Source organism: Lynx rufus, unplaced genomic scaffold (genome assembly GCF_022079265.1).
Source record: "Lynx rufus isolate CCGP_SWC_20201006 ecotype Redwood Valley unplaced genomic scaffold, mLynRuf1.p SCAF_13, whole genome shotgun sequence".
Classification (NCBI taxonomy): Eukaryota; Metazoa; Chordata; class Mammalia; order Carnivora; family Felidae; genus Lynx; species Lynx rufus.
Genome location: NW_025814827.1, coordinates 32,375,300 through 32,400,312, shown reverse-complemented (window position 1 = coordinate 32,400,312; position 25,013 = coordinate 32,375,300). Strand labels below are relative to the sequence as shown.

At 40.0% G+C, this 25,013-nt stretch overlaps 1 protein-coding gene and 1 non-coding gene across 6 annotated transcripts in view; both read left to right on the top strand.

Annotated features, from left to right (window-relative positions):
- The first annotated feature begins 11 nt into the window (after nucleotides 1-11).
- GANC (glucosidase alpha, neutral C) overlaps nucleotides 12-25,013 on the top strand; it is a 74,605-nt gene continuing 49,603 nt past the window's right edge. For 4 of the 5 annotated variants that reach the window (XM_047075254.1, XM_047075255.1, XM_047075257.1 and 1 more), the window contains exons 1-5: nucleotides 12-834; nucleotides 2,476-2,538; nucleotides 3,885-3,993; nucleotides 14,538-14,665; nucleotides 19,160-19,342. In XM_047075254.1, coding sequence (XP_046931210.1) covers nucleotides 806-834; nucleotides 2,476-2,538; nucleotides 3,885-3,993; nucleotides 14,538-14,665; nucleotides 19,160-19,342 — 512 coding nt within the window. In that variant the 5' untranslated portion in view covers nucleotides 12-805. Of the gene's footprint in view, nucleotides 835-2,475; nucleotides 2,539-3,884; nucleotides 3,994-8,624; nucleotides 8,958-14,537; nucleotides 14,666-19,159; nucleotides 19,343-25,013 lie in introns of those variants that run through there. The other variant, XM_047075258.1, reaches the window with a different exon arrangement.
- On the top strand, nucleotides 21,387-21,583 carry LOC124509043 (U2 spliceosomal RNA). Its single transcript, XR_006961400.1, has one exon. It is a non-coding gene; the product is annotated as a U2 spliceosomal RNA (small nuclear RNA).

Here is a 25,013-nt window from a genome sequence, read left to right as displayed (position 1 = left end):
GGCTGGGGATTTTAAGCAAGCACCTCGTGTAGGGTTTGGCTCTCTCCTCTCGTTCGCCCCCGCCTCTCATACCTTCTAAGTCAAAGTGAGACGCGGGGTCCAGAAGTCTGGGAAAGCCGTAAGTCTGACTGCCTCCTTGGCAGGTAGTAGTGAGTTCTTGGTTTCTGGAGGTTTTTAAGCAAGGACTGGAATTTGGCAGTGGTGTAGTATAAGCACTTCCTAAACTGTATCTACTGTACTAGATAAGCCCTTAAAAAAAAAAATCGTTGTAGCCCTGAAAAGCATGATGGTGCAGTAGAATTTGCCTGGAGAACATCCACCTTCAGTACAGAGCAGTCCGGCACTTTCAACGTAAAACTAAAAACGGAAAGAGTGGGGCAGTTTTCAGTATCTGTGGCGTGAGGGTCACTGAAATAAACCTGCAGACGTTTGACCTGGGCCGGGCAAGCAGTCTCTGTACTACCTGGTTCTCACGCTCTAGATTTTTATCCTCTAGAGCTCTTTGAGTACACTCCCCCTCCGCTACAAAGACAGTTGCGGTTCCTAATGAAAGCACTTCCTTGTTGGCACTCATAAACAAGAAAATTTTGTCAAATCTCCGTAGAAACGCTAGTTTGGGCCTGGAAACCCCAGGAGTACGTGTAGTTTTGCCACTTCTTAAGGACCTGGGGAGGACTCCATTTCCCAAGAACTTGATGGTGGTGAAGTGCTGGTTGTAATTTAGAAAGACTGCCCTTCAGTGTTTTAAAAACACCGCTTGGCGTTGGCCTAAGAGCTGAGAGCCGGTCCGACGGGCTGGGAAGCCATGGAAGCTGCTGGGAAAGAGGAAATCAGGTAAAGGCCCCCTGGTCCTGCAGGGACTGACTTCAGACAGTAGGGAATAGATACTACCCGAAAGTACCTGAAAGCAACATTAGGTTTGAAGGTTTTATTGATTGTTTGAATGGCCTCTTATTTGCATGTTGGATATTTGTGTATTTAATCTTTACCAGTTGTCTCAATTCCCCAGGGAATTAGTTGATATTAATAGCTAGTCCCTCACAAAATATTTTCAGGATGGTTTACAGAACAGTGGAAGAATTGTGATCAGAACCCTAACATGAATTTCAGGCTACACCCCCATCTTCCTATATTATTACAGAGTTCATTCTTCAAAGCTGAAAAGCAAGGATTGCAAATTTCTCTAATCTTTGCACGCTTGATTAAAGGAAACAGTGACACAGACTATATTAGTGAAAGATTTGATTACTTCCAAGAAAACAACTTTTTAGTACAGCCAAGTGTATCTGTATGGGCTTGTTTTCATAATATCTTGAAATTTGTGTTCAATCATAGTTTCCTACATAATCATAGACATGCTGATTACAGCCGTATTCAGCAATATGTCTGCTTGAAGGCAAGTGTGTTTTTTTTTCTGTTTTATAGCCTAGAGTTGTTTTAATCATACGGAGGCTAATTTATTTTTTTTAAGACTTTTTTTTTTTTTTTGAGAGAGAGACAGACACAGAGATAGAGCATGAGCGGGGGAGGGGCAAAGAGAAAGGGAGACACAGAACCAGAAGCAGGCTACAGGCTCTGAGCACAGAGCCCAACGTGGGGCTCAAACTTGGTAACAGCAAGATCATGACCTGGGCCGAAGTTGGATGCTCAACTGACTAAGCCACCTGGGCGGCCCCAAGATTTTAGTTTTAAGTAATCTCTATGTCCCACATGGGGCTCGAACTCACAACCCCAAGATCAAGAGTTGCATGCTCCACTGAATGAGCCAGCCAGGTGTCCCTGGAGGATAATTTAAATACATATACTCAAGTAGCAATATATATGCATCTTGTTCATGTTCTATTCCAGAAACAGCTCTTCTGCGAACTTGGTTTGTTAAAAATTGGCTGTTAGATTGTCAACATTTTCTTAGAAAGTAACAGATTTTCCTCCTACATCTGTTTCTGTTTTTACTCTAGCCCCTTGCACATACCTCTAATAAAGCATTTGTCAGGTTGATTCATGCTTGTTTGTTAGGCTCTTGCAGGAAGCTCTGACACAGTCCTCCATATCTTCCTCAGAACCCAGCACTCAGTAAGAATATTCTGCAAATATTTTGTTGAAAAAAATGAGTGGATTATTTTTGTTTGTGTGGGTTGTTTTTTTTTGTGTGTGCTTTTGCTCCTTCCTATTTTATTGTTGTAGTCATAGCCTTCAGTCATTATTTTAAAAGAACCCTTCCTCATAAGTGACAATACTCTTCTTCCAGAGCTTTCAGAGTAATCCCAGAACTTGATATTTTGTTGTTCACCTTGAGTGATTTACAAAAGGATGTTATTCTGCAGCACACATGCTATCATGTTAGGTTATGGCCATGACACAATTTTGCATTGCAAAAGTTCATTACCCACGTTCATGCTATAGTTAGAGAAGGAACAAAAATTGGATTCACAAACCTTGTGGAAAGTAAGTTTCTTAAAATATCTTTTTATTTAGTGTTGAAGATGAAGCTGTGGATAAAAACATTTTCAAAGACTGCAGCAAGATTGCTTTCTACAGGTAAGGAGAGGAAATAATATTACCTAGATCAAAACATGGCAATATTGTAATGTTTATAGGCTTCCTAAGGAAAGAGTCAGTTAGGAAATACAGTCACTAAGAAATTCATTGGACAGGAGACCTTCACCTTTATACACTCACTAGTATGTTATTTAAATTTCTTAATAAATTTATATTTTAAAAGTGTTTATGGCTTTGAATAGATAGTACTTTAACATATTTCAAAAGTCAAATAATATAAAAAGATATTCTTTGAAGAATGTTACCCCCATGGTTGTCCCCTGCCACCCTATTCCACATCTTGTCCCTCTGAATAACCAGATTTGTCAATTTCTTATTTATCCTCCCGTTATTTCTTTTCATAAATACATTTATTCCTATATCACTGCCCTTCTTATACCAAGTAGCTTCCTATATATGCTGTTATGCACTTCTTTTTTTTATGCTAAATAGTTTATCCTGAGTATGTAGAGATTGTTCTCCCTTTTTATAGCTGTATAGTATTCCATTGGGTAGCCATACTATAATATATTGTCTTCTTCCTATTGCTAGATCCTTGAGTTGTTTTTAATCTTTCAGCATAAAATGACTGCCACAATGAAAAACTATATATATGTCATTTCCTATACATGCATAAGTATTTATAGGATTAATTTCCAGGAATGGGATGACTGGGTCAAAGAATAAATGCACTTAAAATTTTAACTATTACCAGATACCCCTCCTAGGGTTTGTACTGTTTTGTACTCTCATCACCACTGTGTAAGATGATCTGTTTCCCCAGAGCCTGAAAAAATATTTCTTTAAAATATTTTTGTTGAGTATCTCACTACAATTTTTGGTCATTTTACTTTCACAAAAATTGTATCCTATGTTACAACTTTCTAATTTATTCAGACTGCCCTAAAGGAAGAAAATCAGATCACTTAAATTCTGAATAGGTGCCTTAGAGGGAATTCTATAGGGAACTCTTGGTCATTTTGTTAAATCACTAGATTATACCGGATTTCTACTAGAATTTATTGAGTGTCTCTTAAAGTATACATTTCATGGAAAGTGGAAGGGGACTTAACAAGCTAATAAATATCATCTATGAAAACTGCCCCACCTTTTCAATAAAGGGGACAAAATGCCATCCTAGAGCAGTGTTATGTTGAACAATTTCATTAGTATTTTATTAGCACTCTAATAACAAAGTGTTCTGTTAGTGCTTTATTAGAGTACTAATACTGTCTGGGCCCGATACATTTATCATCATAGTGAATTTTAATGACTTCCACGTGGTAATATAGTTTGCTGAATGCTGACAGTCACAAATAATTCTCAGGCATTTGTATACTCTGTAGGCGTCAGAAACAGCAGCTCTCCACAAAGTCCACCTATCAGGCATTACTAGACTCCGCCACAAAAGGCAAAGACAGCACCAAGTTCCAAATCCTCAATGAAGCAACTAAGGTAAAAAAGAAGTATTTTCTACAGAAAATTGTTTCCATACCAAATGGGGTTTGAATAAAGTAAATTTCCACAAAGGCTAATTAAAACTATGCATGCTTCAAAAATAAACTTGGTTGGAGAAATAATGTGATCTTTTTCATATGTACATGAGTACTTTAAAAGTAATGTGAATATTTACTTACAGACTGCCTGCGTATCAAATGCTTTTCTAGGTATTTTACAAATATTATTTCCTTTTAATTAGTCTTCATAATACAGAAAAGTGACTAGGAAGTCACTTGTTCTAAGTCACATAGCTAGTAATCAGTGTTTTCACCTGTGTCTATCAACTCTGTTAAGCATCCATGTTCTATTACTGTTATACCCTGTATAGTTGAGCGTGTGGCCTGAGGAAGGTACAGATTGAGTGAATGTCCAAACCTCAAAATGTGGGTGGACCAGAGGAACAAGGGACTATGGAGTTGAAAACCTAAGTCACAAGTGTTCCATCTCCTGAGCTGCTTCACTAGCAGATCACCCTAGCTACTATATACTGAAAGGATTAGAGCAGTATTTTAAGTACTTTTTCTCACTTGTCAAATCATACCGCTACTTCAGATGGGCCAGCCATAGAGGAAGTCCTGTATGGGCTGAGGTAGGAAGAATGGCTATGTGCAAGTACAGAGCTACCAGCCTGACCCACACTTCCAGATCCTCCCTGTCTTCTAAAGGCATCCGAAGCTTCTAAGGCCTCCCAGACCAATCTCGCTTCTTGGTAATTCTTATAGCTGAAAGACATACTTGAAGCCTTGAAGTGTAAGTTCCCTAACAGATGACTGAGAAGGAATTCCTCCTTTCACTCCAAAGCTGTGAGATATCTCCCTGTGGCGACCATAGCTCTCACCCTGTGGTGCTGCACAAGGGAACCTCCTCAGAGAAGACAGAAGAAAAACTTGCTCCACAACATCAGGGGGTTCTCTATAACATTTGTTAGGCCTTTAATTTAGCAAAGGGTTCCAGCTTTATTCCCACACATGAGGATCTATTGCACGGTGAGGTCGGCTACTTTCTTTATGAAGTTTTAGAAAATGCAGCTGTTTCATAGATGTGGAATTTTCTAACATACTTTTCTTGCCTGAATTCAAAATAACGGCTAGAATTGTATGAACAGTTCTGTGTTCTCTGTCCCTCTCCTGTTTCCAATTTCTAGCTACTGTGATAGCGGTACACTTAGTTCATCTTTCTTAACTACACAAATGGGATGGTTTAACCTTTTTCTGAAACCTAATGCTGCTTTTATGTTTTTTTTTTTTAATTTTTAATGTTTGTTTATTTTTGAGAGAGAGAGAGACAGAGCATGATTGGGGGAGGGGCAGAGAGAGAGGTAGACACAGAATCCGAAGCAGGCTCCAGCCTCCGAGCTGTCAGCACAGAGCCCAACGCAGGGCTTGAACTCACGAACCTTGAGATCATGACCTGAGCCAAAGTCAGACACTTTACAGACTGAGCCACCCAGGCGCCCCCCCTAATGCTGCTTTTATACTACCTCTTTTTTTCTGGAGGAATTTGCCCCCTTGCTTAGCATTTCTGATACCTTTGAGTTCTCAGCTCATGGTACCCCCAAAGTCCTCTACAAACTGATCCAAGTCTTTACTAATTACCTTTTTTTAGCATAGTTTGATAGCCATTCATGGGAAAATATGAGGCAGCACTGATTTCCTTCCTGAAGAGCCACCTGCCATTTGCATGTGGTCTAATAGCCTGAGACCCAGCCAAACCTCTGTATTCAGGGTCAGCAGAAGCAGTTGGCTCTGGGAAATGCAAGGAGTCTACTAGAAACCTTGTAGGAGTCATTAAGCCTACCACCAGATGTCAGGTACCTTCCATTCTTCTTTTTTTTTTTTCTTTTTTGTCATTTGCTCATCTTCCTATCTCTAATGTATCTAAACCCAGAGAGTTGTAGCTATCCCATAGTCAGGCAAGAATCTCTTCCCATCCTTGGAGAACTTCAGTGTATTGAGCATCTGAACATCCACTGTCATGAAGATTCATGGTGAAACAAAGTAAATGAGGCAGAAGCATCCTGTGGACCAAAATACAAGTGTTCATCCATCTTGATACCAATGCAGTTAGTGGTGGATCCCCACATGCAACCTTTTACAAAACTATAGATCAGCTCTCTTCACACATCCCTCTTTGGAGCCTGAAAACCTGCAAGACAATGCTGTTCAGGTCATGTGTCAGAACCAGAGCCCACCAGATCTGGATGCCTTCCAAAAAAAAGAAGCCACAGTCCAGGAGGACCCACAAGATCTTAACACAGACAGCACATGGCTCAGAAGGGAGTTGAGAAGCCCTAACAAGCAAGGGTAGGTTATCCAGGATATCAGCAACATAGCTCCCGGGACTGAAAACTCTGTGGCCCCCTTGGAAGAGACTTCATGTTCAGGTATTAGAAATATTGGGGCTGCGGGGCTCAGCTATTGGGCTTTTGGGGCTCAGTCGATTGAGCATCCAACTTTGGCTCAGGTCAGGATCTCACGGTTTGTAAGTTTGAGCCCCCATCAGGTTCTGTCATGGTAGAGCCCATTTAGGATCCTCTACACCCCCCCCATCCCTGTCCCTCCCCCACTTGTACTATCTCAAAAATAAACATTTTTTAAAAAGAAATATTGGGGCTGCATAGAGAATCTGCATGCTCTGATCTCAAGCAAATTCATGTATATGTTTAGGAGGTCACCCTGAAATTCTGGGCTGAATTCCAATTTAATGTTTTCCTTGTCACTTGGAGTTGAGATGACGAATAGGGACTTAAGGTTTCGTGTCCTCTGTCAGTCTGATATGGGCAACGAAGATCCAGACAGTAATCTCCAAAGTTGTCTGAACCTTGTATCCAGCTTGCTGTATAGTCAAGCAGCCTGCTTTAGAGGTCGTTTCTGGGATAAGATGGGCGTTTCATGGGAGATTTCACGTTAGGATATGATATGGGTGTGGTCTGGAGATTTAAAACAAGCTGCACATATCTACCTATTCAGAATGATAGCTTTTTACTTCAAGTTCACAGAAACAGAGCCCAGAGTCTAAGAGATCATATTCAGCTCACAGCTGCAGTTCTCAGATTTCACTGATGAAGCAGATTCTTAGTGTCGGCCTGCTCCCACACCCTTAAAACTCTTAAAGCAGTAACTTTGTTGTCAAGGTCTACTGTTAATTTTTGAAATCCTTCTTCTCAATCTTCTTCCCCCAATCTACCCCTTAATAAGCAACCAGAAAACAGAACCGAGCTTCATTCAGCATTTTCTTAGCTTGGACTGCCATAACAAAATACCATAAACTGGGGGTCTTAGACAACAGATATTTCTTTTTTTTTTTTAATTTTTTTTTTTTCAACGTTTATTTATTTTTGGGACAGAGAGAGACAGAGCATGAACGGGCGAGGGGCAGAGAGAGAGGGAGACACAGAATCGGAAACAGGCTCCAGGCTCTGAGCCATCAGCCCAGAGCCCGACGCGGGGCTCGAACTCACGGACCGCGAGATCGTGACCTGGCTGAAGTCGGACGCTTAACCGACTGCGCCACCCAGGCGCCCCGACAACAGATATTTCTTTGCCAGAGTTCTAGAGTCTGGGAAATCCAAGATCAAGGTGTCTGTGGGCATCCTCTTCCTGGCTTATAGACTACCACCTTCTTACTGTATTTTCACATAGCAGAGAGAGAGCTAATTCTCTGGTTTCTTCTTGTAAGGACACTAATCCCATCATAACCCCACTCTCATGACCTTATCTAAACCTGTTTACCTCCCAGAGGCCCCATCTCCACATACCATCATATTGAGAGTTAGTGCTTCAAAATATGAATTGGACATGGAGGAACACACAATTCAGTTCATAGCAAACATGATGTTCCTGAAACAGTAATATTACAGAACAAGCTGAAGGTTTCCCTGTGTGTTGTCTCTAGGTCAAGACATCTAGGATTTGAAGAAAAGGCAGTTGTAGCTTAAAACGCATGAGTTCTCGGGGCGCCTGGGTGGCGCAGTCGGTTAAGCGTCCGACTTCAGCCAGGTCACGATCTCGCGGTCTGTGAGTTCGAGCCCCGCGTCGGGCTCTGGGCTGATGGCTCGGAGCCTGGAACCTGTTTCCGATGCTGTGTCTCCCTCTCTCTCTGCCCCTCCCCCGTTCATGCTCTGTTTCTCTCTGTCCCCCAAAAAATAAATAAAAAACGTTGAAAAAAAATTAAAAAAAAAAAAAAAAAAAACCCATGAGTTCTCTCACATAGGGCCCCAGTATAGTATCTTTCTCAGTATTCCTGAGAACAAAATAATCAGGTAGATATTTGATAAAAAGGCTTCCAGAAGAAAATCTTAAAGGAAGGTTAACGGTAAAATGTTGACTGCTTTTTTGGAGCTGTTTTTTTCTGTTACCGATTTTTTACCTTCAGTGAAAATTTGACCTAGATTGAGAAACAGAAGATTTAGTCTTGTGACTTCAGAGCAGAGAAATGTATTCTGTCCTCCAAGTCTAGCTAAAAAGCACTGCTAGCAAGGCTAACCTGGAATAGACCTATGCCTTTGACCTACTTTATATTGCCAATTTTTCTGCTTTCTTATGACATAGATGACTTTTTGGCAACATGTTTACTTTTCTTTACAGCCTGTTTACAAGTTTTCACTAGAGACTACACTTCTAGCAGCATCTCCAAGGATGCAGGCATATCTCTGAGCACCTCCATGAAGTTACCCCTTGCCTTTGCATCTAAGCCGGATGAAAATGGGATTTCACCCAGCCAGCCACATCCTCAGCAGATGAGGAAGAACTACAACTTGTTAGCCAGTACTGTTTCTGCAGAAGTGGCCGTGAACAGGCAGCTAATTTGGGAATAATAAACCAACTGGCTGCAACAGTGGAAGGAGCAGTTAGTGTCATACAGCACTTTAATGAACTCTTAGACAATCCTCTGGATGCTGGAGGTCTTTTTTATTTTTATTTTTTTCAGAGAAAGAGAGGAGTGGGGCTCACCTGAAGTGGGGTTCGAGCTCACCCGATGTGGTACTCGCTCTCATGAACCGTGAGATCATGACCTGAGCCGAAGTCAGATGCTTAACAACTGAGCCACCCCAGTACCCTGAATTCTGGGAGGTCTTGATCAACACTGGGAGAGGTTGTTGTTCACTCTCGTAGGCCTTTTAGATTAACTGTTCTTTAGAGTATAGAGAAGACACCTGGTACCAGAGGAGAGGCAAGATCTATATCCATCAAGAAGAAGTTGATGGAGTCATAATTTCCATTCCTAATACCCACTGCCATTTAAATATGTGTTCTATGGCAACATGTTTAGTTTCCTTTACTAGCAGGTTTTGCTGTTCTGTTAACTCAGTCACAATCTCTACTAGTTGTGATTCCCAGTTGTGGGTAAGTAACAGGTTTTGTCTTAATATAATTGTGATAAGTCCACTACTTGAGTACAAAGACAGGGCTATTCCTAGCACCATAGTTTTTACAACCTGGTGGTATTTTTATCCATGTGGCCAAACAAAACAAAACAAAACAAAACAAAAACAACTACATAAAACTAGACTTATGGATGACAGAGTAGCAGGTTTCGTTTTTACTAAGCATAGAATAAATAGGATAGGAAAAGAGGATTTGTACTCTTTCCCAGACTATGAGAAGTGAGTCTCTGAATAAAGGTTTATGAAAAACCAAATAGAAGCTTGTAGTGCTAAAAGGAACCTCTAAATGTACTCCTTTCTCTCAGGATTTATCTCATGTTCTCTGTGTAGGTGGACATTTGCACATCTTAAATACTTTTAAGGAGCAAAATCCATGCTGTCTCATTATTTAAAATGCTTAATTATATATTTCTTCACCTATTTTGCAGTAATCCATCTTGCTGCAATTTGAGTGTAACTGTTAGTGTATTCTGAGTATTAACACGCACTCCTAGTTTAAGCAATCTAGCTTCTGTAAGTTAACATACTTTTTCATTGTCATTTCCAATCCTAATAGGAAGAAGAGATTCAATAATTATTTGTGTATTACTTTTTCACCAATGTCCAAGCAGAAGAAGAGAGGAATGTATACAAATTCTTAATGTATTAGATAGAAGAACATAACATTCATGTCCCCACTTTTTGACACAGCAAGGTTTTGGTGGGAGAACTGAAAAATAACTGGCAATTGAGAAACCCAGAGAAGTGGTTTTTAAACTGTCAACCACAGAGCCCAGGTTTCCATGGAGTTGTCTCAAAGTTCAGTTCAGGGAGGGGCTCAAAGGCAGGGGCACTGAGTCTCCCCACTGTCTTTAACCCAAGTAGCTTTATTTATTGCACTATTAAAAATCTGCTGCTATTAAAAATTTTTTTTAAGTCAATAAAAACAGCATGAGCCAGATCATAGAAGCAAAGCATACTAATGTCTAAGGAGATTTTATGCTTGGACCATGAGAGCTATGTTGGTAATAGTAGGAGGTTTGAATGAATCTGAATACCTTGAAAAGGATTACCTATTGGAAAAAACCACTTGCTTAATTGAGCTAAAATGAAAACAAAATGGAGCTTTGACTCTGATTCGTATGTTTGGTTGTATAAGGTCATTAGAATAAAAGCAGGGTTATTATCTGCCTCCTCATATAATTAGGATTCTTTCTGAGCTGCAGCCTCAAGAACAGAACATACAGACCAGTCTTTGGTTTAAAAAAAAAATTGTTTTTAAAGACAGTTATTTCACTATAACTGGGAAGATCTCTGAGTACATAAACTAGGTGCAATTTGTTCATCATATGTAGGCAACCTGTGTGCCCTCTGCTTAGGATGTGCTTGCTCATTCTGCCTACCCAGAGACCAGCTAATCTCTGAAGGTCCTGCTCCCCCAGAGACAGCCCAGAACCCCTTTCCTTACAGTCATCACTAATATTCTCTCTCCTTGTTCTCCCACAGCACTGTCCTTGTCCTTCCATCTCAGCACCTATAAAATGCTTTATGTTTACTATGTGTTTTATCTGTAAATTGCAGTCTTCCTCTAAGAGTTTAGTCATCTTTTTCACAGCACATCACAATATTAGATGCCAAATAAATGTTAAATTTGAGAGAACAATGGAAATGTATGTCTTGCTTCAGAGACAATACATAATCTAACAGAATTTCAGCTTTATTTGTATTTGGACACATTTTTAAATCTTAGAATTCTGATGGCACACTTGAAGTAATTAAATTTACAAAAGAATGTTAAACATACAATGAATAATTACAGTATGATTGAGGCAGGGGAAGGGCAATGTTGGTCAAAGAGTATAAACTTCCAGCTAAACAAAATGAGTAAGATCTAAGGATTCTATTGTACAGCATAGTGACTATAACTGATAATACTCTGTTATATACTTGAATGTTGCTAAGAGAGTAGATCTTAAATGTTCTCATCACAAAAAGGAAATGGTAATTATGTGATATGATGCAGTTGTTAGCTAATGCTATGGTGGTAATCATTTTGCAATATATAAGTATCAAATCAATATGATGTACACCTTAAATTTGTACATTATGTCAATTTTATTTCAATAAAGCTAGAAAAAAATAATGACACTGCTACTCTACTATAATTCTACTTTATTTTTTAAAATTTTTTATGACATTCATTTTTGAGCAACAAAGAGCACACGAGCAGGGAGGGGCAGAGAGAGAGGGAGACATAGAATCCGAAGCAGGCTCCAGGCTCCAAGCTGTCAGCACAGAGCCCAACATGGGGCTCAGACTCATGGACCGTGAGATCATGACCTGAGCTGAAGTCAGACGATCAACTGACTGAGCCACCCAGGCACCCCTACTATAACCTTACTTTAAGAATTACAGGAACCCATGGGGGAGGGGAAGGAAAAAAAAAAAAAAAAAAAAAGGACGTTAGAGTGGGAGAGAGCCAAAGCATAAGAGACTGTTAAAAACTGAGAACAAACTGAGGGTTGATGGGGGGTGGGAGGGAGGGGAGAGTGGGTGATGGGTATTGAGGAGGGCACCTTTTGTGATGAGCACTGGGTGTTGTATGGAAACCAATTTGTCAATAAATTTCATATATTAAAAAAAAAAAAAAAAGAATTACCTGTAGGGGCACCTGGGTGGCGCAGTCGGTTAAGCGTCCGACTTCAGCCAGGTCACGATCTCGCGGTCTGTGAGTTCGAGCCCCGCGTCAGGCTCTGGGCTGATGGCTCGGAGCCTGGAGCCTGTTTCCGATTCTGTGTCTCCCTCTCTCTCTGCCCCTCCCCCGTTCATGCTCTGTCTCTCTCTGTCCCAAAAATAAATAAACGTTGAAAAAAAAAAAAAAAAAAGAATTACCTGTAAAAGGAGCCAGAGCCACTGCACTATTTACGTGGTCACTCTTTTAAGTGTCGGGTCACTACGTAAGTGCCCTGACTACTTTTCTACATTCCCAAAGAGGCAAAGTTCCAATAATATCATTATTTTAATGCTGTGATATTCTCCCTGCTTCCTATTTTACTTGTACCACATTGACCCTGTTCTACACTATGTCACACAGCCTGCCCTCCTTAGCCTTTGATTTAACAGATGTTACAGTAACAGTACATGTACCCAGTTGTAACCAGAATCTGGCATCACATGAAGGATTTAATGAAGGATTTGCTATCAACCACTGCGGCATGGCACAGCAATTGAAAACTGTCAAAACATTTCTCTGATCAAGCTTTTTGAGAAAGATTGTGGCTCTGTGTTGGAGTCGCTTGCTCTCACTCAGGATTCCAAATAATATGATCTGGGGAAAGAGGAGGGGCTTCACCTAACATTGGCAGTTGATACTTTATGCTTTGGGGAACTTTATTTGGCAGGGACTGTTGGTAAAGTGAATGATAAGTGCTATTTTTGTAAGATAAGCATGCAGGTTTGGAAGCTTGGGCACATTTGACCCATTTTAAAAACTGCCATTTAGAGTAAATCAAAGAATAGGTTAGAAAAGCAATTCTCAGGCATAGCCCTAGACCCATATCTTAAGAATCAGTAGAGTAATAGAATGTTCTGTAGGACAGGTGCCCATTGAAATTTCTAAGGAATCACAGAAGGCATTGGAAATGGGCAGGTCCATTGAAATTCCCAAAGACTCCAGAATGCCTATGAGAAGAAAACTTGTCATAACAAAAACTAAGATACTACTTGGCCTTTTCCACCATTCTCAAGTAAACTGGATTTTTAAACTACATAACTAAATGGGAAACAGAAGCCCATGAGATCCTAGAAGTTTTTTTTATTAAAGATCAATGTCTGTTTCTAACGGACTTCTAAATTATAATAAAGATGACTTCATATTAAAAAATACATATTTCTCTGATCTACATGCTTCATTTTGTAACCTAAATCTGGCCATTTCTATTTTCTTGGGGTTTGTTGTTGTTTTGTGTTTTATTTCTCAAATATTGTAGTCTAAATAATTCTATGTTGCTTCCATGTCACACTATAGGCAAAATTTTACTTAAGTTCCCCTGCCTCTTAAGAAAGCTGAGAACATCCCAACCTCTAGAGAAAATTCCCCAGGCCCTATTCCCAGGTGTACAGGAAGTGCCTTGATTAAAATCAAGCAGCAAGCCTCAGGCATCTATCCTAAGGAACCCCAATGACCATTATTTTATTCTCTATTCCTTTCCATTCTGTGGTTGGTTATTCTTCATCTTTTATTCAGCTGGAATCCAGTTGCCCTAGTTTTAATACCAAACCCTTACTCTAAGACACCTGCAGTTTATCATAGATAAAGTGGCCGCATGTCCCAGTTTTCCAAAAACAGTTTCAGCTCATGCCTATCATTCAGTATAATTATTAATAGAGATCTCTCATTTTTAAAGGTTCTGGTCTGGACAATTATAGGTTTGCCTTGCCATAGAACACATAGAATGAAGGGCACCTGGGTGGCTCAGTCAGTTAAGCATCCAACTTCAGCTCAGGTCATGATCTCACGGTTTCGTGAGTTCGAGTCCCACGACGGGCTCTGTGCTGACAGCTCTGAGCCTGGAGCCTGCTTCGGATTCTGTGTCTCAGTCTCTCTCTGCCCCTCTCCCACTTGTGCTCTTTCTCTCTCTGTCTCTCAAAAATAAATAAATGTAGGGGCGCCTGGGTGGCGCAGTCGGTTAAGCGTCCGACTTCAGCCAGGTCACGATCTCGCGGTCCGTGAGTTCGAGCCCCGCGTCAGGCTCTGGGCTGATGGCTCAGGGCCTGGAGCCTGTTTCCGACTCTGTGTCTCCCTCTCTCTCTGCCCCTCCCCCGTTCATGCTCTGTCTCTCTCTGTCCCAAAAATAAATAAACGTTGAAAAAAAAAAAAAATTAAAAAAAAAAAATAAATGTAAAAAAAAAATTTTTTTAAGGACACATATAATGTGTTTCTTGCTGTACCACAAGTATAGCCAAACAAGTAAATACAAAGATTGGGGAGCTATTTCCTTCATGATTCCCATTGTCTCCAGTTTACTTGGCCTATAATAATTCAAACATAGTTTCTAATTATTGTAATTTGACTCGAGAACTGGCCATCACTGGTGTAATAACCTGTTAAAACTAATCTCGTGTCTGTTCCAAGGTTCCTCTTCTGGCTGAAGTTTATGGTATAGAGGGAAATATTTTCAGGCTTAAAATCAATGAAGAAACTCCCCTGAAACCCAGGTATGAAGTTCCTGATGTTGTCACAAGCAAGCCACGCACCGTAAGGTAAGCCAAGGAACAAGAGATCTTGGATACACCCTCAGTATGGTCTTTTATTATACCTTGAGTAGCAGATTTTGCATGTTCCTCCTGTTTTTTCTATTCGAAGCTATAATCATTTGCAGAGTCAGTTTTCAGTTATTTGGGGATACATTTATGCTTTTTATATATTGTCCATTCTCCACCATTTGATTTATCAGCACTTATTCATGAGCAGAAGCAGAGCTTTTGAGCCCTGCTGTCCTTCTTGCAAAGGAAATGATTCATCAACCAGACTTTGGGAACAAGTAGAATTTGAGAACAAGTAGGAGAGCTATTTAATTTACTCAGATTAGCAGCAGGGCTCCAGAGATCTAATATACTAGCCAAACTCCCGTGCTTACCACAATTTATACAATTAGGCTCACTTTTAATTAAGGGTAGTCTCAGAAATGTAACATGTCAAAGATAAATTAATCATCAGTGTCTAAGTGAAACAAAAACTTTGGAGATCAAAAAGCATTTTTCCTACATCTGCAGTATCTTCCTCAGTTCTCAATACTCTTTCCAGTGATATTTCACTGGTTCTGCCTGCTGATTCCTGTTATTTTTCATATTATTTCACTAAAGGAATATAAGTTTATGCCAAATGCTTTAATTTTCACTATATCATTATCGTAGTTTTATGTAGATTACTTTTTCCATAAAAATTTAATCAAGTCAGTAGATTATAAGGAGAAAGTACTTCAGTGATAGTAGAATCATCATAAATTCAAAATAGGTCTAGTCATTCAGCTGCTCCTACATGCCAAGAACTTAGAAAATTGGAATTAAAAAGAGACTGTTTTCGGGGCGCTTGGGTGACTCAGTCGGGTAAGCATCCGACTTCGGCTCAGATCATGATCTCACGGGTTCGTGAGTTCGAGCCCTGTGTCAGGTTCTGCTGAGCGCTCAGAGCTGGGAACCTGCTTCGGATTCTGTGTCTCATTCTCTCTTTTCCCCTCTCCAACTTGTGCTCTGTCTCTCTCTCTCAAAAATAAACATTAAAAAAATTTTTTTAAAAAGACTGTTCTCAAAGCTTTTTAGGTTGGTGCACATGCATGCGTGTGTGTGTGTGTGTGTGTGTGTGTGTGCTTGGTTACAGTATATTATTTTTTACTATCCTGGAGGATTCACTTTACTGGTAGATCCTTTTAACATTTTTACATCTGTGTTAAGTAAAATTCATCTGTAGTTTTCTTTTTCTGTGTTATTGCCATGTTTTGGGGTCAGGATGATAACTAGCTTTGTGTGGTAAATATGTTGTATTAGTTCTGCTTCCATTCCAACCTCTTTCTAGAGGGCCTTTGGCTACTGCAGTAACAAGAAAGTTAAAAAATACATTCCTCCACTTCCCATACTCTCATGTAACTAGTTTCTGGTATAATTCAGGTTCTACCAGTCAGATGCACTTACAGGTATCTTGATTTTAGAACTGAGCTTCCAATTTTGCTGGCATGGATTTGGCAGCTCTAGAATGTCTCTAGAGGCACACTAGTTAGGGTAGTAGTTTATTGATCTCTGGAGCTAATATGGCATGATCTTGGAGCCCAGCAGTTGCCACAGTGACTTCTGATTATCCAACTTCCTGATTCTAGCTGCAATAGTAGTTCAATTGACCATGCAGTAGTATTCTAGGGATCATTACCGGCTGCCCAACCTATTACCTCAGTGCTTCCAATGATGTCATAAGCTCCCAATTCCCCCAGCTTAAGTTACTTATTTTCCACTTAAAATAGCCAGAATTTTTTCTTTGCTTTTTTAATGTTTGTTTATTTTTTAGAGAGATAGAGAGAGCATGAGCAGGGGAGGGGCAGAGAGAGAGGAGACAGAATCCTTAGCAGGCTCCAGGCTCTGAGCTGGCAGCACAGCTGGACTCGAACCCTCAATCCACGAGATCACAACCTGAGCTGAAGTCAGACACTTAACCGACTGACCCACCCAGGCGCCCCCAGAATTTTTTCTCTAATGTACAGTTGAATCTTGGTTGATATAGCCTTTGGTATCAGAAGTAAGTATAGGCAACAGACCCTCTAGGATGGGAATATGAGATTGGTTAGCTGCTTTGGCCGGCAGCAAGGACTTGGTTATCATTAGAGGATAAGATACTAGTTTTATGGGCTCAATTGTGTCCCCCCCCAAAAAAAAAAACTCATATGTTGAAGCCACAACCCCCTGTGCCTCAGAAAATGACTATATTTAGAGGTAGAACCTTTGAAGAGGTAACTAGTTAAAATGGGGTTGTTAGGGTGGACTGTAATACAATATGAATAGTGTTCCATAAGGAGAGGAGATTAGGTCACAAGTTGACACAGACAGGGATGACTATGTAAGGATACAGCAAGAAGATGGCCATCTGAGAGCCAAGGAGAGAGGTCTCAGAAGAAACCAAACTTGCTGACACTTTGATCTTGGACTTCTAGCCACCAAAATTGTGAGAAAATAAACTTCTGTACTTTAAGCCACCCAATGGGGTATTTGTTGTGGCAGACCTAGCAAACTACACAACTGGTAATAAACCACAGCATTCCATGGCAAAGTTACTTAAATTACTACCTGTGATCAACAGAATTCCACCAAGCCTTCCGTTCCAGCAGAAGCAGCTCCTTTTCCTCTAACAAAGCTGATCCTACCTTGCTTGGACACCCTGTGTTGACTTCACCTAAGATATATTGTCCAAGGGTATGACAGTGCTCATTGTGCCTCACCCCTACCACCCTTCACTGCCTTCCTTTAAGCTCACTACCAGAGCCTAACATGCCTAGGGAGCTAATTACAGTCAAACACTACACCTAAGGAATTATAAGATTCTATATAGGCAAAAACCTAGGAAATACGGATAGAAATGCATTCTGAGGGATTCCTAGACTGAAGAAAGGAACATAATTTTAGGACCACATTAAATTTATTGACATGGGTACCAAAGAATCTAAATTTGATGTGCTAGCTTGGACAGCTGGGAGTGGGTCTAATTATTTGCTTGGTTGGTTAATTATAATCTGTACTCAGCTATGGACTCTGCTGAATGAAGCTGAGATACCAGCTCAGCCTTGACACAGAGTAGAAAAGATGATCCATAGACTTAGGGAGATAAAGATGTTGAAGTGGATATGTCATATGCAACAGCACAACTAGCCCCTAATTTTGCTCTCCAAGAGGTTCCAAAGAGACTCCTTTCACTGAGAAATAACTTGATGAAGGAACACTTGGAAAGCATTGTAGTGAGTGAATGTCTTTTATGAGCTAGAAATAATGGTGGAAAATAATGCCATCAAAACGGCTCCCCAATTTCAGTGGAGATGGTGAGACTCCAGGTGCATAATGAAAGTAGCAGCATTCAGTTATTAGTGACAAGGTGAACATGTTTCCATAATGCACAGCAGGGCATGTATGGTACCCAAAATGTTTAACTCTCAGGGCAGTGAACAATGTATCAAAGGGTCCACTGGACTGAAATAGATGCATTAAAGTCCTATTTGATGGAACAATCAAAAGAATTCCATTTTGCTATTTATTTATTTAGAGTGAAAGGGAGTACAAGTGGGGAAGGGGCAGACAGAGGGAGAGACAGAACCCCAAGCAGGCTCTGCACTGCCAGCATAGAGCCTGACACAGGGCCCGAACCCACGAACCATGAGATCATGACCTGAGCCGAGATCAAGAGTCAGATGCTCAACTGACCGAGCCACCCAGGAGCCCCTGCATTTGGGTTTGATGAACAGTGATATACAACTCTCATACTACTCCAGACAGTTAACAGAACCCAAGTATCTTGCCTAGAATCCAGGGAGAAGGACTTCGCAAGAATATAATAAGAACATAAAATATCCCTCCTCACCTTCCCTAAGGAGGCATGTGACCATTTACCAGAGTGACTGTGCACCAGAGAAAGAAATATCTAGACCTCTGAAGGATTTTAAGTGACTGCCTCTGGGCTTACATGATTTCTGGAGATCCGGAATATCCTAACAGTCTAGCTCTCAAATCAGAGCTGATGGGAGTCAGGAGAGATCGCATCTCACCGTGGACCCACCGGGTCAATAACCTAATCTATGTTATTTCCTTAGTTTTTGAGTATTTGGTTGGGATGAGAAAGAAAAGCAGTGTTTAGACTCTGTGCACCAAAGTGTTCCTAGACTGTCCAGCCCAAGGAAATGATGATGATAGCTAACATATTATTATTTGCCAGGCACTGCCAAGTACTTAAGTACTTTGCATGCATCATCTCACTCAGTTCTCCCCAAAAGCTCTATTTCTTCTTGCTTTTATTATTTCTACTTTACAGATGAGGAAACTAAGAACTGGATAGACTGACTAACTTGTCCAAAGTTATACTCCTAGTGCATGATAGAGCTATATTCAGTCTAGGCTTTCTGACACCAAACCCCTATGTCCCATGAATATGGATTTGCACATTAATTTGAATTGAGAATCACATTGAGCTATATAAACCTATTTCTCTCTTCTTGCTTTGTTTTCTAGGCTGATTTCATCCTCAGGGGATGCAGGTAGTCTGGTATTGGCTGATGGAAAAGGAGATCTGAAGTGTCATATCACAGCAAACCCATTCAAGGTAGATTTAGTGTCTGAAGAAGAGGTTGTGATGAGCATAAACTCCCTGGGCCACTTGTACTTTGAGCACCTGCAAGTTCCCCTCAAGAAAAGGTATTTTTGCACATTACTTGGCATAAGAACATAAGAGGGGTGCTTGGGTGGCTCAGTCAGGCGAGCATCTGACTCTTGACTTTGGATCAGGTCATGATCCCAGGGGCATGAGATCAAGCCCCATGTCAGGCTTCATAATCAGCATGGAGTCTGCTTACGATTCTCTCTCCCCACCATCCTGTCCTCTTTCTCTTTAAAACAAAGCAAAACAATGTCAGAAAACTTGATCATGATTATCACTTGCCTAAATAGTTGATATATCACCATGAAAACTTAGTTCACCTTATTTGCTGGAATATTATTTTGAGAAATTTCATCTTTTCACCCCTGCAAATAAATGCAGGCTTGATGACAAGAATGATTTGCAGACTTTTGCAACTTGACCCTCCTAACACATCCCATGCATTTAACTGTCTACTCTTAAAGAGCACTCTCTGTTGAGAACTGATAAATGTTAATGGGAACTGATATGTCTTCAGAACTTCATTTTAGGGGTATAGCTCAGGGGTAGAGCATTTGACTGCAGAACTTCATTGTATCCCCTTAAAATAACTTCAATTAACTTACACTTGAATAATTTCCAAGAATTATCTGGAAACAGTCACTCGATCAAAGCTGTTTGTATGAGGGTCACATGAACTGGGAGGTAGTGATAGGGGAAGATTCTTCCATTTTTTTTTTTTTTTTACCAATATTGTTTTTAAATTCTCCAGTCTGTAGCTCTTTCTATTTTTATCCTAATAGTTAACATCTTATATGTTCTGTAGAAAGCATTGAACATTCATTATTGCCACACAGTGGTTTTTATATTTAAAAACCTTATTTTCTAAAAACAAACAAACAATATAAATCTTATTTTTTTTAATTTTTTTACATTTATTTATTTTTGAGAAACAGAGTGAGACAAAGCGTGAGCAGGGGAGGGGCAGAGAGAGAAGGAGACACAGAATCTGAAGCGGGCTCCAGGCTCTGAGCAAGCGGTCAGCACAGAGCCTGATGCGGGGCTCAAACCCACGAACTGTGAGATCATGACCTGAGCTGAAGTCGGATGCTCAACCAACTGAGCCACCCAGGTGCCCCAAATCTTGTTTTCTTATTACAGAGATAGTTTCTGTTCATTATAGGAAAAATAGAAAATATTGAAAAGAAAAATTTAAATACCCATAATTCTGCCGCTTGTTAGTACCTTATGAATATTCAATTATTTTTTTTAACTGAAAAATACTAATAGCATAACAAATACCTGTAAACCCAGTACCCAGGTTATTTATATTTAAAATATTTTTTCTTTTAATAAACTCCATTATTTGTGTTTTAGAGGTGATAACCTAAGTTGGGCCTTAATCTTTTTAGAATAAGCATATGCTACGAAGGAGTATATAGTGAAAAATATCCTCACCATTTGTCCTTGAGCTACCTAGTTCTATCTTTGAAAGTAATCAGTGTTTCCAGTTTTTTTGTATCCTTCCAGAGATAATTTATGTCCATCCAGTAAGATATATATATTCTTTGTTTTATCCTTTCTTGACACATATGATACCACCTGTATACATTATTCTGCACTTTGCTCTTTCTTCTTTACCAATTTGATAGTTCCTAATTTCTTTAAAGCAGGTATATAGTTTCAATTGCATGCTTACACAATGATTCATTTAGTAAATTTCCTCTTGGTGGACTTTAAAATTATTTCTAATATTGTTTTACAGCTACTCACTTCATGGATAACTTTATATATGCATCATTTTGCATACATGCAAGGATATACATAGACGAGTCGTAGAAGTAAAATTGCTGATCAAATGGTTTGTGAATTTGTAATTTTGACTCGTGCTGCCAGATCACCTCCTATAGAAGTTGTGAACTAGTTTGTATTTCCACCATTTACATTTGTGTTAGGAAAATCAGATTATCCACCTGGAAAAATTTTTAAGTTAGACCCAAGCCTTGCAACATTAGGAAAAATGAATTCCAGATGAAAAAAATCACAGAGTAGGAACATCTTGAGCTTACCTCCTCCCACACACACATCCAAATCTACAACTACATCACTTCTCGGCCTTTTGGCTAAGATCAAGTGTAGCAGCTGTCCTTAACAGTTTAATATCTACTACACCCTCAATGTGAGGACAATACATTATATTAAATGGATTTTTTGGAACTAGGAGATGGAATAGGAGCTTGCTCCATCCACTTCACGCATTGACCTGGTATTGGAGTACCTTAAGGAACAGTGCACCTACCCCTTGGGTGGGGAGTAAAGATTGTACAAAAAAAATTCTACAACTACGTGTAGAAAATGATCTCTGAGAATGAACTAAAGACTAACAACAGAACATACAACTAAGGATATAAATAAAGAAAAAGCCACATTAAGGTGCCAGGTAGGAGGAGCAGAGACATGGCTTATTTAGTCAGGTTCCACATCCCCAGTGCAGCAACCCACAAGTGGGAGGGATATTACAACCAGAGAGACCTTCCCTGAGGAAGAAGAGGACTGAGTCCCACATGAGTCTCCATATGCCAGGGGACCTGCACCAGGAAGACAAGCTCCCCTAATGTCTGGCTTTGAAAACCAACAGGGCGTATGTCCAAGAGAGTCAGAGGGCAGTAGGAAACTGACACACTGCTCTTTGATGGCATGTGCACAATCACACCTGCTCTGAGTGCCAACACAGAGGCAACCATGTGAAAAATCCCTGGGTTACATGTGAAGGAAATTCACTTACTAATTTTAGGGGATGTGCCAGAATGGCAGGTATCTGTGGGAATGTCCTCCAGGGACAGATGCACTGATGGGTACCATTTTTCTTACTCCTTCTACCTAGTTGGCCCAGCATTAGTGGATATCAGTTCTGGCACTCTTTACTATGCTAGTGCCACTCACCCCACCCCAGTGCTCCCCTGAAGACTTGTCCCACCCAAGCCACCTCCCAGCCTAAAGACCTTCTCAAGTGTTTCTGCACCCTGGCATTCCTGGCAGGTGCTTTAGCTCACATTACACCTCCTGCCAAGCAGCCTCCAACCCCAGCACTTGCAGTAGGCAACCCCAGCTGGGACCAGAACCCCTCCTCGGCACCTCTGCCCCAGGAGGTCATCCCCACACACTAGAACACCTACAGCAGTCACAGCTGGACCCTGCAGCAAGCCAGGCAGGAGACATGCCCCACCCACCAGTGCACTCACAGCTGTCATTGCCAGGCCTCACAGCCAGCCATGCCAGGGACCAACCCCACACACCAGCATATTCACAACAGTCACAACCAGGCCTCTCAGCCAGATGGGCCAGGGGCTAGCCCCACTAACCAGTATGACCATAGCAGTCACAGCCAGAACTCACAGACAGTCATGCTGGAGGATAGCCCCATACACCTGTGAGTTTGCACCAGTTGCAACCTGGCCACAACAGGAAGGTGCACACAGCCCACACAGGGAATGCTCTTGGGGCACCTGACCGGGGTGACGAGGGTGTTTGCGCTACTGGGCCCACAGGACACCTTCTGCATAAAACCACTCCTTCAAGATCAGGAGATGTAACTGATCTGCCTAATACATAGAAGCAAACAGAGACTTAGGCAAAATGAGGAGACAGAAGAATATATTCCAAATGAAAGAACAAGACAAAACTTCAGAAAAAGAACTAAACAAAACAGATAAGCAATCTGCTTGATAGAGAATTTAAAGTAATGTTCTCCAAATTCAGGAGAAGAATGGATGAACACGGTGAAAACTTCAATAAGGAGATAGAAAACACAAAAAGAACCCATCAGCTGAAGGATAAAATAACTGAAATGAGAAATACACTAGAGGGAATCAGCAGATTAGATGACGCAGAAGAACAGATCAGCAATCTGGAAGACAGGTAGTGTATATCTCCCCATCAGAACAGCAAAAGAAAAAAGAATTAAAAAAAATGAACATAGTTTATTTATTAAAATTTTTTATTTAATAATTTAATTTAATTTTAATTTAATTTAATTTTAATTTAATTTAATAATTTAATTTATTAAAATTTTTTTTTCCAATGCTTATTTATTTTTGAGAGACAGAGAGAGAGTGTGAGTAGGGAAGGGACGGGAGAGAGAGGGAGACACAGAATTCAAAGCAGGCTCCAGGCTCTGAGCTGTCAGCACAGAGCCTGATGCAGGGCTCGAACCCACAAACCATGAGATCATGACCTGGCCGAAGTCGAACGCCCAATCCACTCAGCCACCCAGAAGCCTCTAAAAAAAATGAGCGTAGTTTAAGGGACCACTGGGACGTTAAGCATACGGACATTCACATTATAGGGGTCCCAGAAGGAGAAGAGAGAGAGAGAGGGACAGAAACTCTATTTAGAGAAATAATGGGGGGCACCTGGTTCTTTGAAAAGATAACAAAATTGATAAAACTTTATCCAGACTCATCAAGAAAAATAGAGGGCCCAAATAAATAAAATCAAATGAAAGAGAAGTTACAGTCAATACCACAGAAATAAAAAGGATCATAAGAGACAACTACAAACATTTACATGCCAGCAAATAGGAGAACCTAGAATAAGTGGATAAATTCCTAAAACATACAGCCTTCCAAGACTGCATCAAGAAAAAATAGAAAATGTGAACGAATTGTGAGTAATGAAATTGAAACAGTAATCCAAAAATGCCTAGCAAACAAAAGGCTAGGACTACACAACGACTTCATAGGTGAATTCTACAAAACCTTTGAAGAAGAGTTATTATCTGTTCTTCTCAAAATATTCCAAAAAATTGAAGAAGACTTAATGCTTCCAAACTCATTCTATGAGGCCAGAATTGCCTTAATACCAAAACCAATACCAAAAAAAAAAAATTAATTACAGGCCAATATTCTTGATGAACATTGATATAAAAACCCTACACAAAATATTAGCAAACCAAATTCAATAATGCTTTAAAAGAATCATACATCATGATCAAATGAGACTTATTCTAAGGATAAAAGGATGGTTCAATATCCACAAATTAAGCAACATGATACACCACATTAACAAAAATAAGGATAAAAATCATATGATTATTTCAGTAGATGCAGAAATGGAATTTGATAAAATTCAACATCATTCATTATAAAAAATCTTTCAACAAAGTTGGTATGGAAGGAACATACCTCAACATAATAAATGCCATGTATGGCAACCCACAGCTAACATCGTACTCAACAGTGAAAAGCTGAAACCCTTTTCTCTTAGAACACGAACAGAACAAGGATGCCCACTCATCACTTTTATTCAAAAATACTGGAATCCTAAACACAGCAATAAAACAAGAAAAATAAATAAAAGCCCTCTAAATGGGAAAAGAAGTAAAATTGTCACTATGTGAAGACTACATGATATTGTATACAGAAAACACTAAAGATTCTACCAAAAATAAACACATAAATCATTTTTAAAAACTCTTTGAATTAATAAATTAATTCACTAATACAGGATACAAAACAAATATACAGAAATCTGTTGCATTTTTTATATACTTATAATGAACTATCAGAAAGAGTAATTAAGAAAACAATCCCGTTTGCAATTGCATTAAAATGAATAAAATAACTAGGGTTAAATGTAACCAAGGGGGTGAAAGACCTGAACCCTGAAATCTATAAGACATTGATAAAAGAAACTGAAGACAGCACAAGTAAATGGAAAGGTACACTGCTC